The sequence below is a fragment of the Hypomesus transpacificus genome, chromosome 4, assembly GCF_021917145.1.
Source record: "Hypomesus transpacificus isolate Combined female chromosome 4, fHypTra1, whole genome shotgun sequence".
Taxonomy (NCBI): domain Eukaryota; kingdom Metazoa; phylum Chordata; class Actinopteri; order Osmeriformes; family Osmeridae; genus Hypomesus; species Hypomesus transpacificus.
The window spans coordinates 6152964-6168546 of record NC_061063.1 but is presented as its reverse complement, the minus strand read 5'-3'; the positions used below and the strand labels follow the sequence as shown (position 1 = coordinate 6168546).

The window sequence follows — 15583 nt, the reverse complement described above, 5'->3', positions numbered from 1 at the left end:
TTAGCTAACTAATAAATAAGAACTTAATGAACAACAGGACATTTTAAACAATGGTTTACAACTGTAAATGATAAACAACTGTACATAACTGTGTGTGTGTGTGTGTGTGCAGGTGACCAGACAGGTGGCTCAGTGTAAGTGTGCTAAGAGGTTCCAGGTGGAGCAGATTGGAGAGAACAAGTACAGGGTGAGTTCAGCCATATCTTTTCTTTACCTGGATCCATGTATCATGTTTATATTAAATGTATTATACGATTGATATCACATTTACATTCAATATGAGCTCTGGTCTAGTCTGTTTCTTCATCCACTATTGAGCACTGCATCATTTTCCCAAGCTTTCTCATGCACACCACCATTGTGTGTTCATGGTGTATCCCAAGAACATCTGTTCTTCATAACATGTTTGTAAAATCTCACAGTTCTAAGGAACTGTCACATGTATGTGCTTTCCACCAGCAAACTAATATAACTCCATGTATAACATCATCAACGTAAGCCTTAACTTAACTGAACCAACATGTACCATAACATGAACCACCATCGCTGGCCATCTCAATTGCTGTTTTTACTTCCTCATCTGAGTCATCATCATTATCCATTGGTTAATGATATTTGGTGTCTGACCAATGACACTGGAGCTACTAACGGCACCAGGTTTTGTTCTCTTCAAACCTTGCTGTACTCTCTATCTCTGCTTAACATGTGCTTCTACATCTTCTGCTACTGACTCTCACTGGCTCCTCCCTCTGGCTGCATGACATGAACCCTAAGTGGCAGTTTAGCAGCAGTTTCACACTGCCATCTTAGACTTTAGGAAGAGGAAGTCTCCATTGTCTTTACATGCACCCATATTACCCATACCCACCCACACCCTCCATCTCCATGCATCCACTACCAAGCTTATCACCGAACAGACAGACCTGTGTGCGATGTTAGCTAGCTACCATAGGATTTTATGGTGAAAGTGAGTACATATAAATCAGAGAATATGCTATGCTAGCGGTTAGCTTCAGCAATTATTAGTACATGTTATTTCATTCTCTTTTTCTCTCTCTTTTTCTTCCTCATTCGTCTGCTGGATTTATTTTAGTTCTTCCTTGGAAACCAGGTAAAGTGACTGAAGTGTTTGTGATTGGCCCGCTGAAATCTGCTTCATGTGTCTCCACCAATAGAGGGTGTTTTACAGCACATCCATTTCCTGTTTGACAAATAATTACATAGATCCAAATCTGTCAAAGATGCGCTCTACTGGGTTAGAACATGGAAGCAAATTTCTTAGGCCATGCTTGTTCCCTTGGTGTGGTTTTAGAAGACTCATGTCATGAGTTATGGGTTGAGAAGACAAAATGTCTGATGGGCAATGGGTGAAAATGTATTCCATAGTTATCAGGGTGATCAGTGGGACGTGATCTATTGCTTTGGACTGAGCGGGGCTCAGGGAGGGAAATTAAACGTGGCCATTGGTATAAAGGGTGCTGGTGCTGCTGGACTGTCTGCTTGCTGGGAGTAGAACAGGTTACCATGGTGATTATAGTGTGTGATGAGCAATTAGTTGAAAAAGTTGACTGTTACCTTTCAGACACAAGGTGTCTGAAAGATTCACTTGGGTAAATTTGAGTTCTTTCGGTGCATGGGCTCTATTGCATATAGTGAATGAAGGGTTCAGATTGGATATGGGGCGGCTTGGGGAGAGCACTTGGAATGACTTAATGACTTAGTATCTGATCTGTGAGGCAAATGCATATTCACTGACTGTGTCCCTCATTCTTTTCCATCTCCTCCTCTCCCCTCGTCCTGGCCCCTCCTCCTCTCCCCTCTCCTCCTCTCCCCTCGCCCCTCCTCCTCTCCCCTCTCCTCCTCCTCTCCCCTCTCCTCCCGCCTCTCCTCCTCTCCCCTCCTCCTCTACCCTCTTCTCCTCACCCCTTGCCCCTCTCCTCCCTCAGTTCGGGGACTCCCAGCAGCTCCGCCTGGTTCGTATCCTGAGGAGCACGGTCATGGTCAGGGTGGGCGGAGGATGGATGGCCCTTGACGAGTTTCTGGTCAAGAACGACCCCTGCAGAGGTGAGCGGGCAGGACCTTCCATCCACACACGCACATCCAGACACACATCTAGCACAGTCATTCAAACCTCTGGATTTGGAGAGAGTATGGGGAAAGGTAACAGAGACCTACAGAGGTGGTACTACAGGAGCACTCAAAGGAACAAGAAGCAACATGGTGTTTAGGATGGATAGCAGACTCTTTCTGTCGTCTGACTCTTCCATCACTCTCTGTTGTTCTCTTCTCTTTTTCTAAGCTCTTCATGCAATCAGTAGGCGTCCTTGCTATGTACCCATCAACCTTTTTTTAAATGTTTCTTTTTTCTTTCATCCACCCGGTTTCATTGCTGGAATCTTATTTGTTGGTATTTCGTTATTTCCCTGTGCAGTCTCCATCCACATCTCTTTTTTTCTCCTCTCCACACGTTCTCTTGTACATGCATGGCCTTCTCTGCCACTCTCCTGTCTCCTCACTCTCTCCATCTCTCTGAGCAGTAGTGCATGGTGCATGGTCCTCAGTTCTCTCCCTCCTTCCTTCCCTCCCTCCCCCCCCCCCTTCTTCCCAATCTCCTTTTCTCTTTCCTCAGTGCAACATCCTGGACTTAAGATCCTCCGCTCCGACTCGAGTAGCTCCATATCATCTCGTATACTAGGTTGGGTTTCTCTCTCTCTCTCTCTTGCTCTCCTTCCCCACTTTCACCCGTCCGCTTGTTTCTGTCTCACTCCTCTCTTGGTTTGGTTTTGGTGTGGGCTTGTTACTGTGCCTTGCCGACTGTTTCAGCACTAACGTTTCCACCTGTCCTGGTTATGTGCACCCTGCCTTTCTTCCGCTCCCGGAGGAATATACACTCTGTACTATTGGGTTGTGTGTGTGTGTTGAAGTGGTTTTTATTGCGTTGGTATCTTAGCTTTTCAACTTTGAGGACTTTACTTGTTTTTTCTTATTCCCTGAATATCTGTCTTTTGTCCACCTAAGTGTATATACTGTATCTTGTGTGTATGTGTGTGCGTGAGGGGGGGAATATGTGTGCGCGCGCGTGTGTGCGTCTGTCCATCTCACCAAACACGCGATTATTTCACGCTGTCTCTTGTGTGTCTCTCAGTGACGGTCACTCCTGGCTATTTCTGCTGCAGAGGTACCTACACCCCCTCTCTCTGTCCTCTCTCTCTTTACTGTCTAACACCATCTCTCTCACTCTCTCCATCCACTCATCCAGCCAGCTATAAACCTCGCTCTCTCACTGCCGTTGTGTCTATATATCAATGTGTGGGTCCAGGGTTGTGTGCCTTTGTCTGTGTGCCAGTCTGCATCTTGCTCTCCACAATGGTCACAGCCTGGCCAGCCCTGGTCTTGGACCCTGATCCAATACTTTAGTGATGCATCCTTTCCTCCTCACTACCTTTGAGGGAATCTATAAATTCAACACAGACTACAGTAGATTGGTAACAGCTGTGTAAAAGAATGTAGGTTTTCACCCATACAACATCAGTTCAGGGAAGGAAGAAAGATAATGAAATAATTTATAATGAATGAATGAATGAGAGAGAAACAAAGACAGAAAGACAGGACAGAAAGAAAGAAAGACCATCTGCATTCTTTTTAGGGTTTTCAGACTGAGACAGTCTCTAGTCTATCATGTGGACCCAAGATGGCCGCCATGGCAGGGCGAGTCCAATCGGCTGTCGAGGGCATCCAGGACCAGGGGTGTGGCCAGCCTGGGTTTCTAATAAGGCTTCATGGGACGGCTGGCGGGGAGGGAATTACAGGGTGCACCTGGCTGGCGGGGGGACCTAATTGCAGGGTGCACCCATTTATTTGACTGGCCTTTGACTGCTGTTCTGTTGCTAGGGCAATGACCGTGGGGGAGGGGGTGTGGCTACTGACCACGGCCCACAGTGCACTGCTGCTGACGCTGCTAGCTATGCAGCCCTCTTGTCCTCTCTCTCCCTCTCCCTCCTTCTCTTCCTGTGTGGCTAGCTTCTATGGGCTGTGTGTTGTGTGCTGCCTGGGGCTGCTGTATCTTACGTGCCCCCCCATCCCCCACACACACACTAGCATAACCAGGCATGTCCCACATACACACTACTGACACTGGTCCTCAGTCAACTAACAACTGATCCAATGAACAAACTAATAAAACAAACTCACTCATGAAAATCAAAGAGAGTGAAGCCATACTCTGGCTAATAATACCGCTTGTTCTACCAACAACTTCAGTTCTTTTGACTACTGTTATAACAGTGTAATTGACTGTTGTAACAGTATTATTCGATGTGTTACAGCAGTATTATTGCTAGTTTGGCTACACTGACCTTGCCGTCTTGATGGTGTTCACCGTCAAGCCCAAGGTCATTTTTGCTTGTCTCACTCTCTCAAGCTGAGAAAACAACCATGGCAGACCAAACTGATCTTGGGGTCAGTTTGAATGGTTTAACTTCTACCTGGTCCACCCCCTAGCCTTTTAGGCTGGCCTGTCACACCCCCTCTCTCCCTGTTCCCATTACAAGTAATGTCACCAACACAAGTGCACTTACCCAGACCAACCCAACACAACCCAAACCTCACACAGCACCGTGACTCGGACAACACTGCCTCTTGATGCATTAGTCCCGGCCTTGAGGGCAGAGGCCCAGGGAAGCACTGACTCGCTGCCTCGTTCTGTTCGCTGCCTCAACCCCCAGACAGCTATGATAAGCGGAACTGACGCTCCTCTTTTTGTCCCCCTCCCCTCTATATTCTTTCTTCCTGAATCGCTCTCTCGCTCTTCTCCTCTCTTTTCCTCTCTCTCCTCTCCTCCATCTCTCCAGCACGGGGCCGAACGAACCTGGAGCTGAGGGAGAAGTTCATCCTGCCAGAGGGGGCCTCGCAGGGCCTCGCAGCGTTCCGCTCGCGCGGCCGGCGCTCCAAACCGGGTTCCCGCACCGCCTCGCCCACGCGCTCCTCCTCCTCCGCCTCGCACAGCGCCCACAGCTGCGCCTCGCTGCCCTCTGCCCCGGCCACGCCCACAGCCTCCGCCTCCTCCAGGGTGAGTGTCCGCCTCTTGGCTGTTCCACACTCTCAAGCAAGACCAATGTGGGTTTTCGAAAGGAAAGGGCGGATTCAAGGAATTGTGGATTGTTTATTACACCTAGAGGACACCCATAAGTTGGAGGTCTCCACTCGAGGTCCACACACACACACATGCACATCTAAAAAGTACATGGGCACGCAGGCGTACACATCAAAACATCTCGCCAGAACCCCCATTTTCATCTGTTCGTTGTTGTGGTGGTACTTGTTGTTGTTGTTGTTGTCATTGTAAGTGATTTGTCTGTGATTTGTCTGTGTTACTCCAGTGATGTTGTACTGTGATTGTTTTTGTGTCAGTGTCACATGATCAATGATGTCATATCCTTCTGTGTCTGCATGTCCAAAATCACCACGTCCTTAACTGTGAGATTTGTTGTTTTTGTCTTCGTCCTTCTATTGTCTCCCCCAATCTCTCTATCCACCTCTTGTTTCAAAACATGCTCCCTCCCTCCTTCCTTCCTTTAAATCCATCCCCTCTTGCACTATAACACACTGCACTACATTTGATTCCCTCATTTCCCTCCTCCCCTGCTTCCTCTCTTCCATTCCCTCTCTTCTTCTCATCTTTTGCTGCTTTGCTCTTCGCTCACTCCCCCTTTTCCTCCCCCTCCTTCCCTTCCCAGTCCTCCCACACTCACTCGCGTGACTATGCCAAGCCCTGGCTGGCACACAGTAAAACTCCAACGCCAACCAAGTGCCAGTCCTGCCCTGATCACGGTCACATCACCCCTGGGCATGAGGTAACACACTGACCCCCCCCCGCTCTGCCACCTCGCCACCCCACTACCCCATCCACCCCTCAGGTCCGCTCACGCACTAACGCACACACTCGCCGGTGGCCAAACACACACTGCCTCACTGAGTGGAAGGGTAAACGTATACTACAGCAAATAGAAATGTAGCTAGATAGTCTGTAACAATGTTCCATCGAGCTCAGGTATAAGAGATGATGGAGGTTTTTACTGTTGGATGTACCAGTTCATAGATGCTCAACATGAACTCAAAGGAAGCTTCATGTTGTGTGATGAGTAGCTAGCTGTCTGCGTGTGTTGCGTAGCGAGTAGCTAGTTGTTGTTTGTATTATTGTGTAGCAAATAGCTGTCTGTGTTGTGTAGTGGGTAGCTAGCTGTCTGTGTCTCAGCCCCTGTGCTAGCTGTGTATTTGAACTTGTCTCCTCCCTCCTCTAGGGGGCAGTGTCAGGCTCCAAGCTCAAAAGGCCCACCTTCCACTCGAGCCGAGGGTCTCTGACGGGGGAGAACGGAGGAGCCAATCCCGCCTCGGCCAAGCCTGGACGCAGCGGTGAGAACACGCCTTCATGTTTGATGATCTTGTTTGTTGTCCGTGTACAATTTGCGTCTTTTTTTTTTTTTACCAGAATGAGTCAGCATTTCCCAGGTGTCTCAGTTTGTCTTCAGCAATGTTACTGTGTTCCTCCACACTGAGGGGCTTGATTTGAAGGAGGACTCATCGCTCTTTTTCTGCTCTCCCATTCTCCTCCCCCTCCCTCCCTCCACCCCACCCCTCCCCCCCTCCCCTTCTCTCCGGCTGCAGACCCCAAGCGTGGGCCTTCCTCTGCCAGCGGTCACGCTAGCCGGGCGGGCAGCCGTGCCAGCAGCCGGCGAGGCAGCGACGCCTCTGATGCCTCGGAGCTCATGGAGACGCGCTCGGCGTGCTCGGACACCTCGGACACGCCCAGGCGCCCAGGGGGAGCCGCCAAGCCCTCCAAGATCCCCACTATCTCCAAGAAAGCCCCCAGCCCCAAAACCCCAGGCTCCACCTCCTCCACCAGGAAGTAGAGATGGAGACAGAGATGTGTTTGTCATCCCAGCCATCCTTCCTTTCTTCCATTGGACCCCTTGTTGACTCACACACAAAGAGAGGGAAAAGGAATGCGGGATGGAGAAAGAGGGAGAGAGAGAACTCGTAGAACAGACTTTCCCCACTCACAGTAACATTGTACAGAGGAGATGGACTACTGGCACTATTGAAAGGGTCATGGGATCCTATCATCCACCTGTAGGGCTTGGACAAAGAATACCTTATGGGCTAAAGGAATAGAGAGAGAGAGAGAGAGAGAGAGAGAGAGAGAGAGAGAGGATAGCAGGTAGAAAAGATGACTCTTTCTCTCTGTCCCTGTACACACTCTAAAATACTGACCGGAGGAGATGGAGGAGGGGACCCAAGTCTGTGATATGGGGTGGGGGGGTAGGAGCGTGTGGTATGACAGTCAGGCACCACACTTGACCCCTTTAAATCACCCCTGTTCCCAGTTTGCCTTCCAGTCTACCATGTTTTCTTTCGGAATAGGACTAAGTTCTGGAACGTTCTCCGAGGTTCTCAAGGGTTCTACGAGAGACTGCCTTACGTTGAGGAACCTCAGCAGTTAGAACCCTGCGGAGAACAAAACAGACTAACCAGCCAGCAGAGGAACATGACGCTGCCTTATGTCTGTTTGACACTTCTGCTCTTACTCTGACCTGGTAGGAAATCCTGAGCAGACCACTTTAGAAACAGTATGGACACACACGCAGGCACACAAACACACACAGGTAGTGGGGAAGGACTTCACCACAGTGACTAAAAACGATAAATGCCGTAAAGGGACATTCAGAAGAAGCTGTGGGTGATGTGGCCTTGTGGGTTCTGTGTCTCACCACGGGTGAAAAGAAAATATGCAATGACTGCCACCGTGTCTCTTCTCTTCTGGAGAGAGAGAGAGGGAAAAAGAGGGAGAGAGAGACACCACAGAGCACTGAGCATGGCTGGAGCGGGTGTGTGTAGGAGGGGAAAACACACCACTTCCTGCTCTCCCAGCTGAATGCCTAACCACAAGCCCAGGGGACACACACACACGTTCAAGTCCTCGCAGCCATTGGAAGGTGTGCTGGTGTGTTGGGAGTGAGGGTTGGTTTGGTCACAATCCGTTGTTCTTTTGTTCGTTTCATTTGGCTGTGGCGCCAAAATTGACATGGTGGTGCCCAATACAACTAACAGAAAATGTGACAATGTATGACAATGTGACTCATCACTCAGTCCATAGAGTGTACCTAACCCATATTAGAGATTGACGACCAGCGCTCACTGACAGTCTGTACCGCTGTAATCCTACTTCACGCCCTCTCTCCTGCCGAGTTGCCCTTAGCTACCCCGACATGCGCTCGCTGATTTGTCTAGGTGTGTCGTTGTGTGTTTTCTGAGGTCGCCGACTCGTGTCACTGTATGCAAACATGTTGTTTGTTTGAATGTCTTCATTTGTTTTATGGTTAATTTATAATCCACTTGTATTTGTTTTTGTTTTTTTGTTTTCTAGCTAAAGAAAACATATTTATTTTTCAGTGTATCACATCATATCACCTTGGAGAATGATTAGTATTAAGATAATGAAATCCTGAGATTTTTTTGTACCAAGAAAATGTTGAAATGTCTTCTCCTTCCTATCTTGTTTTTGTGTTTTTACTCGGACTATAACCCAACTCAATAGGATTATGACTGATTACAATGGCAGCCATTTTAGCTAATGACTACAATTCCCAGATCATGACCAAAAGGGCTGCCATTCAAACACAGGCAAACACAAAAAATATGGATGACAAGTAAATTTAGGGGGCAATGAGAGGCCTTTTTCATCCCTCCTCGTATTTGAACTGTCCAATACTTAACCAGGGGCTGGTTAGCTCCTGTGTATCTATATACGAGAGATGAAGTTATATGGAAACACAAATGAAATTAAAAAACATCCTAAGGTGATTTTTATTTATTTATTGTCTCTTAGAGGGTTTACTCTGGGTTCAGGAGACTAAGCACCTATCAAAGCTGTGGTATTCTCAGTGTGATGGACAGAGTAACTGGAGGGTGGGTAGGAAAAGTAAATTGTGTAAAAGAAAAAAACTAAGATTATAAAACCTTTTTTGTTCTCGTTTTGTATTAAAATATGCTTGCAGTAAAAAAAAAAAGGTCTCAATGGTTTTTCGGGTGTGTGTATGCGTGCATATGTACTGTATATGTTTGTTTCCTAGTGTGGAACGGAATGTCAGTGTAATTAGTGGTTAGGGGAGAATGACCTTCTCCTGAGATAAAGACACACCCACTATATCTGATATGGATGGATAGAGGGATGGAAAAAGAAGGATGGAGGTAGAGAGAGAGATATTTGCCCTGTTTACAGTGGTTGTACGACAGCGGATGGGGTTTGGTTCCTATGCAGCTGTGTTTGTGAAAACAAACAAACAAAAACCCATCGCACTTCCAACCTCCTCTCCCTCCTCACTCTGTTCATCCTGTTGGTTGTCACCACCTCTCATTTCTTCACTTCATCACTCTCATACCTCACTGCTCCTTTCCATCTTCCCCTTCTGCCCAGAATCCCTCAACGCTGGAGAAAGAAAAAACCAAAAAGGGCCAACATTTGAAGTCCTGGCCTCTCAGTTTCTCTGACCCAGGACAAAATGGTAGTCCTAGTGGTTTGGTCAGTCTTCACATTCGTGCCTTTCCTAGAGACCGCAACTCCCAGAGTGCTTTGAAGTCAAACATACACAAACACAAGCTGGCACAGTGTTGAGCCTCACAACTATATTTGAGTCTGTTCTGTCATTTCTTTCTCATGTCTTCCACCCTTCTCTGCAACACTCCTCACACCACACAGTATGACAAATGGGCCAAAACACACAAAGTATTTTCAAAAGGACACAAAAGTCTATAAAATCGTCAAATATTTGGGGGACAATTTGTGATGCTTCACCTTGTTTCTAACTGTGGAGGGTGGGGCCACGGTGAGGGGGGTGTAGAGGATGTCGCTGTGATGTCAGGTCAGCGGCTTCTTGTGGTTCCCAAGTCGTAGAAACCTTGTCTTACATAAACAAGTCTGGTTTCAGAGACTTCATTGAGTAGGTTTAGCAACACCGTCACTCACGACACACTTGCTTTCAACACTTGGCGCGTTTGATCAAGGTATATGTTTTTGTTTACAGAGTGTAAATATCATCCAGATTTACATGGCATCGTAATGTCCCTTACACCAAACTCAGACGTATTCTGTGGTATTTAGCCATGAAGGGAAGTAGTCATGACTAGATGAAATGATAGAGGAGAGGGAGTGGGGGGAGGAATGAGAAAATGAGTCCACTGGGAGAGGATGTGGGCAGAGAGAAATGGGAGGAGAGGGGTGAGAGAGCGATGGGAGGAGAGGGGTGAGAGAGCGATGGGAGGAGAGGGGTGAGAGAGCGATGGGAGGAGGCGTTCTGCAGCTCTGCTTCTTGATGATAGACAGCTTAGACACAGTTAAATACTACTTAGACGAGGAGCCTACAAAGGGAACGCCGCAGTATAAGACCCGAGCTCACTGGCCGTGAAGGAGAGAATCGGTGTGATAGTAAACACCAACCAGGTCTGGAAAACTCAGACAAGGATTTATCTTGAAGGATTACAACAGTCTACAAACTACAAATGCTTTAAGGAATGCATGTGTTACATGAGGAAGAAACACAGAGGTTAAGCTGAGCGATCTTGGATGTAAGAAGGAAAGAACTACATGAGGATAAAAGTTCTGTTGATCCCTTCCACTGTTCTTGTAGGATCAGAAGTGTTACTCTATTGTAACACTTGGAAGCTCGTCAGGCTGACCTGATTCTTCTTCATTTAATCCGGTCGGGTAATATAGTTTTCATCTCAAATTTCAGTCTGCGACACATCTGGGCTCGCACCTGCTCTTCCATCATCCTCCACCAAACAGACTCCTTCAAAGGGGTGGTTGGTTCTTGTTTATTTATATTGAAATACATCACAACTGCCATCCGAAGACTTGTAATTACATTGTTTTCTGTCATGGTATGATACAAGTAGTCTTTACACAGTAGAAAAGCTGGAAAACCCTCAATTAGGGATTCAGGTGAGGAGGAGAGGGGAAAGGAAAAGAGATAAACAGGGGGAGGGAAAAGTGTAAACTCGTCTACGTCTGTCTACATTTCATCCAAACAACACGCGCACGTCGCAGATGTGTGTACTGTACCTGGGTGGGTTTTTGTGTGTGCTTTGGGGTGTTGATGTCTTGGTGATACACAGAGCAGTAGTCTTGTACATAGAGTTAATGGCACCACGGTTCTTGTATCAACTTGCTACTGGTCGGAAGCTCTGTTAAGATTTGAGGTGGCAGAAAAACCCTCAGTACTCAGGAAGAGTAGAGTCAGTACTATAGATACAGCACAGACAATAGACAACAGTAGAAAAACCGTGGACACAGAGAATAGAAGACCACTGCTACAGGGCTGCCACCATGGAGACCTCAGACCCCAGCCAGAACTGTAGGGGAGAACACAGGGAACATTCCAGAACACTCCACCATCGCTCCTGTCTGTGGAGCAGAAGAGGAGCACAGAGCCGTGGAGGTATAAACCTCACCTGCAGACCCAGGGACCAGCTGCCTGCTAGGATCCCCAGGGCCAGTTGCAGCCCTGGGTCTATCCCAGGGTTTGGTCTCCCTGCCCTCCGCCTGTCCCTGCTCCTGGCTCCTCTCCTGCTGTGTCTGTGGGCCCAGCAGACCCAGGCCGTGGTCCAGTCCAGCTTCCGCCGCCTTAGCGGGAAGGAGAAGAAGGAGATGCAGAAGGAGATCCTCTCCATCCTGGGGCTCCCTGGACGGCCCCGGCCTCACCCCCCGCTCCGCCCGCCGTCCTCTGCGCCGCTGTTCATGCTGGACCTGTACCACGCCGTGTCGGCTGAGGGTGAGGAGGGAGGGAACGGACTAGGGGAGGCGGACGGGCTGGGGGGCCACGGCGGTCACCCAGTGCTGCCCACCCTCAGCACGCACACGGCGCCGCTAGGGACGGTGGTCAGTGAGGCAGACACCGTCATGAGCTTCGTCAATGTGGGTGAGTGACCGAGGGAGGATGGGCTGAGGGGAGGGAGGGAGGGAACATGCTCTGGTTGGTAAACAGAAGCAACTGTACTGACTGAGGCTTTGGGTGAGATACAGGATGCGTTGATTTTTGATCAGGCTGAGACCCAGACGTGGAGCTGGGTTGACTCCCAAAGATGGTCTGGTTATCTTGTTAAGGGTTCTTCCTGTGTCTCCTGCCCCACCCCAGACAGCAGTCCTGCTGATGTTTATCTGTCCAGGCATCTAAATCAAACATCCTCTTCTCAAGCACTTCCTTTCTCTACCTTCCCACAAACCGTGGGAACATTTTCAACATTTTTTTAAGCCCCTTAATGTGTTTGTTTGTACAATAAGCACAAATAATTTATTTCAAGACTACAAGGCTTTTTAATGTAAAATCTGCCTTAAGAATGGGTTAACGGCTGGAGGGGAGAGAGGAAAAAAAGTAGTGAGGTGTGGAGGAGATGAGTGACACCAAAACGTAAGGCCAAAGGTAAGAACGGGAGAAGTTTACTATGGAAACACAGAAGTTTGGAGGAAACCATAAAGACAGAAGTATAGTGTTGGGATACTTTTACATTTCAAAAGTACATTTCAAAAGAGACACGGCAAGAGAGTCGAGTATATGAATACAGAAACCAGATAAAGGTGGAACCTTACTCTTCGTCTCTCACTCACACACAGACATATGTACAGTATACATATAGCGTGTGTTCTGGTGGAGCCAAGCAGTACTGCGTAACACCCACGTTAGGCCCTGTAACATAGCCTACGCTAATTAGAGACGCTAACAGCCTTGGACCACAGCATCTGCTACACACACACCACTAATCACAGCTTGGGGGTATATTTTTAGAGCCGGTCCACACGGCAGTATTTTCATCTTATTCCACCATTTCTCTTCTTTTTCAGTTGGGCCTGTAATTCTTCCCAGCTGTGTGTCCCATGTTGGCAACACACAGCTGGGCCAAAAGCATGTCCTTGAGTCGGCTGGACTGATGGGATGTGTGTGAAAGTGCGTGTGCACTTGGGGTTGTTTAAGGCAGTAGTCTTCAGCCCTGATCCTCAAGACCTACTGTGCTGTATGTTTTAGATTTCGATGACTCAGTGCTCCAGCACACCTGATTCAAATGAATGGTTGTTGTCAGGCTTCTGCTGTGCTACTTAACGGCCAATATATTTGAATCAGGTGTGTTGGAGCAGGGAGGTTGGTGGGCCTTGAGGATCAGGGATGAGGACATCGAAGCACTGCAATGTGAACTCACTTGATGTTTCAAATTCAAATTGCTTTTATTTGGTCAAAAGTGGAAATGTGATCGACTTTGATCTTTCAATTACAAATAAATGTCTCTCTGTCTTCTCTCTCTCCGACCTCCCCCCCCCCCCCCAGTGGAACAGGAGCGTGACCTCCTGCAGCCTCGGCCGTACTGGAAGGAGTTCCGTTTCGACCTGACGCCCCTCCCACAGGGAGAGACGGTGACGGCGGCAGAGTTTCGCATCTATAAGACCCTAACAATGGGCCAGAGGGCTAACCGCACTCTGCACATCTCTGTGTACGAGATCACACGCAAGACCAAAAACAGGTACGCGCGCACATATTCACCATACTTACTACTAACATTTAACTGGAATATCAAATTGGTATGTAAGCCCAGTCTTGTTCTCTTTGTGCCCTGTTATGAGTGTCTCAGTTTATCCCTTTCTTGTACTCGTCTCTCTTCTCATGTTCAGAGAGCCAGAACTGGTGCTGCTGGATATGCAGTCTGTGCCTGCGGGCCAGGAAGGTTGGCTGGCCTTCGATGTCACCTCAGCCAGCAACCGCTGGCTCCTCCACCCACGTAGCAACCTGGGCATACGGCTGTATGTGGAGACAGAGGAGGGTAGGAGGAGACACATCATCACTGTTATATCTCTGTGACGCTTTGGTTGTGGCACCAAACTGATAGGGTCATAACAAGGAAGTGGTTTGGTGCCCCCTTGTGGCAGAGAGAACATATCCTGTCAAATATTGGTAACATACAGTATTTGCTGACACCCTGTCTATTCTCTCTAACTAATTCTCCCCACATAACTGTCTTTTTTCCCCTCTTTGTCTTTCTTCTTATTTTCATATCTTTCTGTCTTTCTGTCAGACCGGTCTCTATCTGCTGGATGGGTGGGGCTGGTGGGTCGTAGGGGGCCTCGCGCCAAACAACCCTTCATGGTGACATTTTTCAGGGCGAGCCAAGCGCCCTGTCGCCCTCCTCGTGCCCTCAGACCCAACCCCCGCAGGAAGAAAACCAAATACGATCTGCCAGTACCCCCTATTCACGGTAAGCTATGTTCAAATAGACACCACATTCCAAATCAGGCTGTACATTTTAGTCCATAATTTTAGTCGAAAAAGTCATCTTGGAGTATCCTTCCTGTTCCAAACATTGAGCTTTTGTTTGCCATCCTCTCAGATCACAGTCAAGCCAACAGTGGTCGCCAGGCATGCAAGAGACATGAGCTGAATGTCAGCTTCAGTGACTTGGGATGGAAGGCAAGTTGCTGTCAACTTCAACTAACGTTAATTCACTGACGACTAGCCTATGTCAGACGTTGCCATTACATGTTTAGGGTTAAAGTGGATTATTTTGGTCTAATGGCTGATATTTGGGTTCAAAGCTACACAGAAGTCTGAGTGTGTCTCCTCTCGTAGGACTGGGTGCTGGCTCCAACAGGTTACTCTGCCTTCTACTGTGATGGAGAATGCATTTACCCTCTGGGCTCCTGCATGAATGCCACCAACCATGCCATGATACAACTAGTGGTCAGTACATACAACAACTTCCTTATTATTCTTCCCACTCAGTTGTACTTCTGGTAATCAAGTGTTGACACATGGGAAATATTGTATTATCAAAACTTTTGCGAACAATATTATGGTGAGTGCTAGTTTAGTATTACATCTATGGTTGCACAAAGATATTTTGATAGTTATCATAATTCTTTTATTTATTTCTTGTCCTTGTGTGTCTCCTGTCAGGTTCATCTCCTGAAGCCAGAGGAGGTCCCTAAGGCGTGCTGCGCCCCCACCAAGCTCAGCCCCATCTCTGTGCTTTTCTACGACGACAACAACAACGTCATCCTCAAGAAGCACCGCAACATGGTTGTCAAAACCTGCGGATGCCTGTGATTGTGATGTCATTTACCCCACACTGTTAACCATTGTGTACTTCTAGAATATTCTACACGGGTATAGACCGGTTCTTATGTGAATGGCCTTTGACCTATGGATATTGTAAATCAATAAACAATATGTTGTACCACTGAGTCTACTGTCGGTAGCCCTGGTTCAAATCTCACTCAAACCAATTGATAATTAATTTAACTGATTAGTCAAGTAATGTATGTTATTTCCAAGTATATAGAAGGGGGACCCCGTGGTGTAGTGGGTCAAAGGGCCTAACACAACCATACAACTTTTTTTTATGATGTAATTTAAATGATCTGACAAACAGAATCCTCCAACAAGAAACTGGGATCTTTAAGGTCTCAACATCCATACTAGCACACTATCTAGTAGGAGTGGGGGGGAAAATCGATTCACATATGAATCTCGATTCAGTCTTCTAGCGA

General features: G+C 47.7%; 2 protein-coding genes across 11 annotated transcripts in view; both read left to right on the top strand.

Annotated features, from left to right (window-relative positions):
- macf1a (microtubule actin crosslinking factor 1a) overlaps positions 1-9065 on the top strand; it is a 141200-nt gene extending 132135 nt beyond the window's left edge. For 7 of the 10 annotated variants that reach the window (XM_047018610.1, XM_047018609.1, XM_047018618.1 and 4 more), the window contains 8 exons: positions 113-187; positions 1094-1111; positions 1947-2064; positions 2630-2695; positions 4851-5068; positions 5736-5852; positions 6300-6411; positions 6664-9065. In XM_047018610.1, coding sequence (XP_046874566.1) covers positions 113-187; positions 1094-1111; positions 1947-2064; positions 2630-2695; positions 4851-5068; positions 5736-5852; positions 6300-6411; positions 6664-6908 — 969 coding nt within the window. In that variant the 3' untranslated portion in view covers positions 6909-9065. The remainder of the gene's footprint in view (positions 1-112; positions 188-1093; positions 1112-1946; positions 2065-2629; positions 2696-4850; positions 5069-5735; positions 5853-6299; positions 6412-6663) is intronic. The other 3 variants (XM_047018617.1, XM_047018612.1, XM_047018613.1) reach the window with 2 other exon arrangements.
- Positions 9066-10320: 1255 nt separating this feature from the next.
- On the top strand, positions 10321-15424 carry bmp8a (bone morphogenetic protein 8a). Its single transcript, XM_047019687.1, has 7 exons — positions 10321-11972; positions 13371-13563; positions 13712-13860; positions 14113-14292; positions 14425-14504; positions 14664-14774; positions 14991-15424. Exons 1-7 carry the CDS (start codon positions 11381-11383, stop codon positions 15138-15140), a joined length of 1455 nt encoding a protein of 484 aa, XP_046875643.1. The 5' UTR covers positions 10321-11380; the 3' UTR covers positions 15141-15424.
- The last annotated feature ends 159 nt before the right edge of the window (positions 15425-15583 follow it).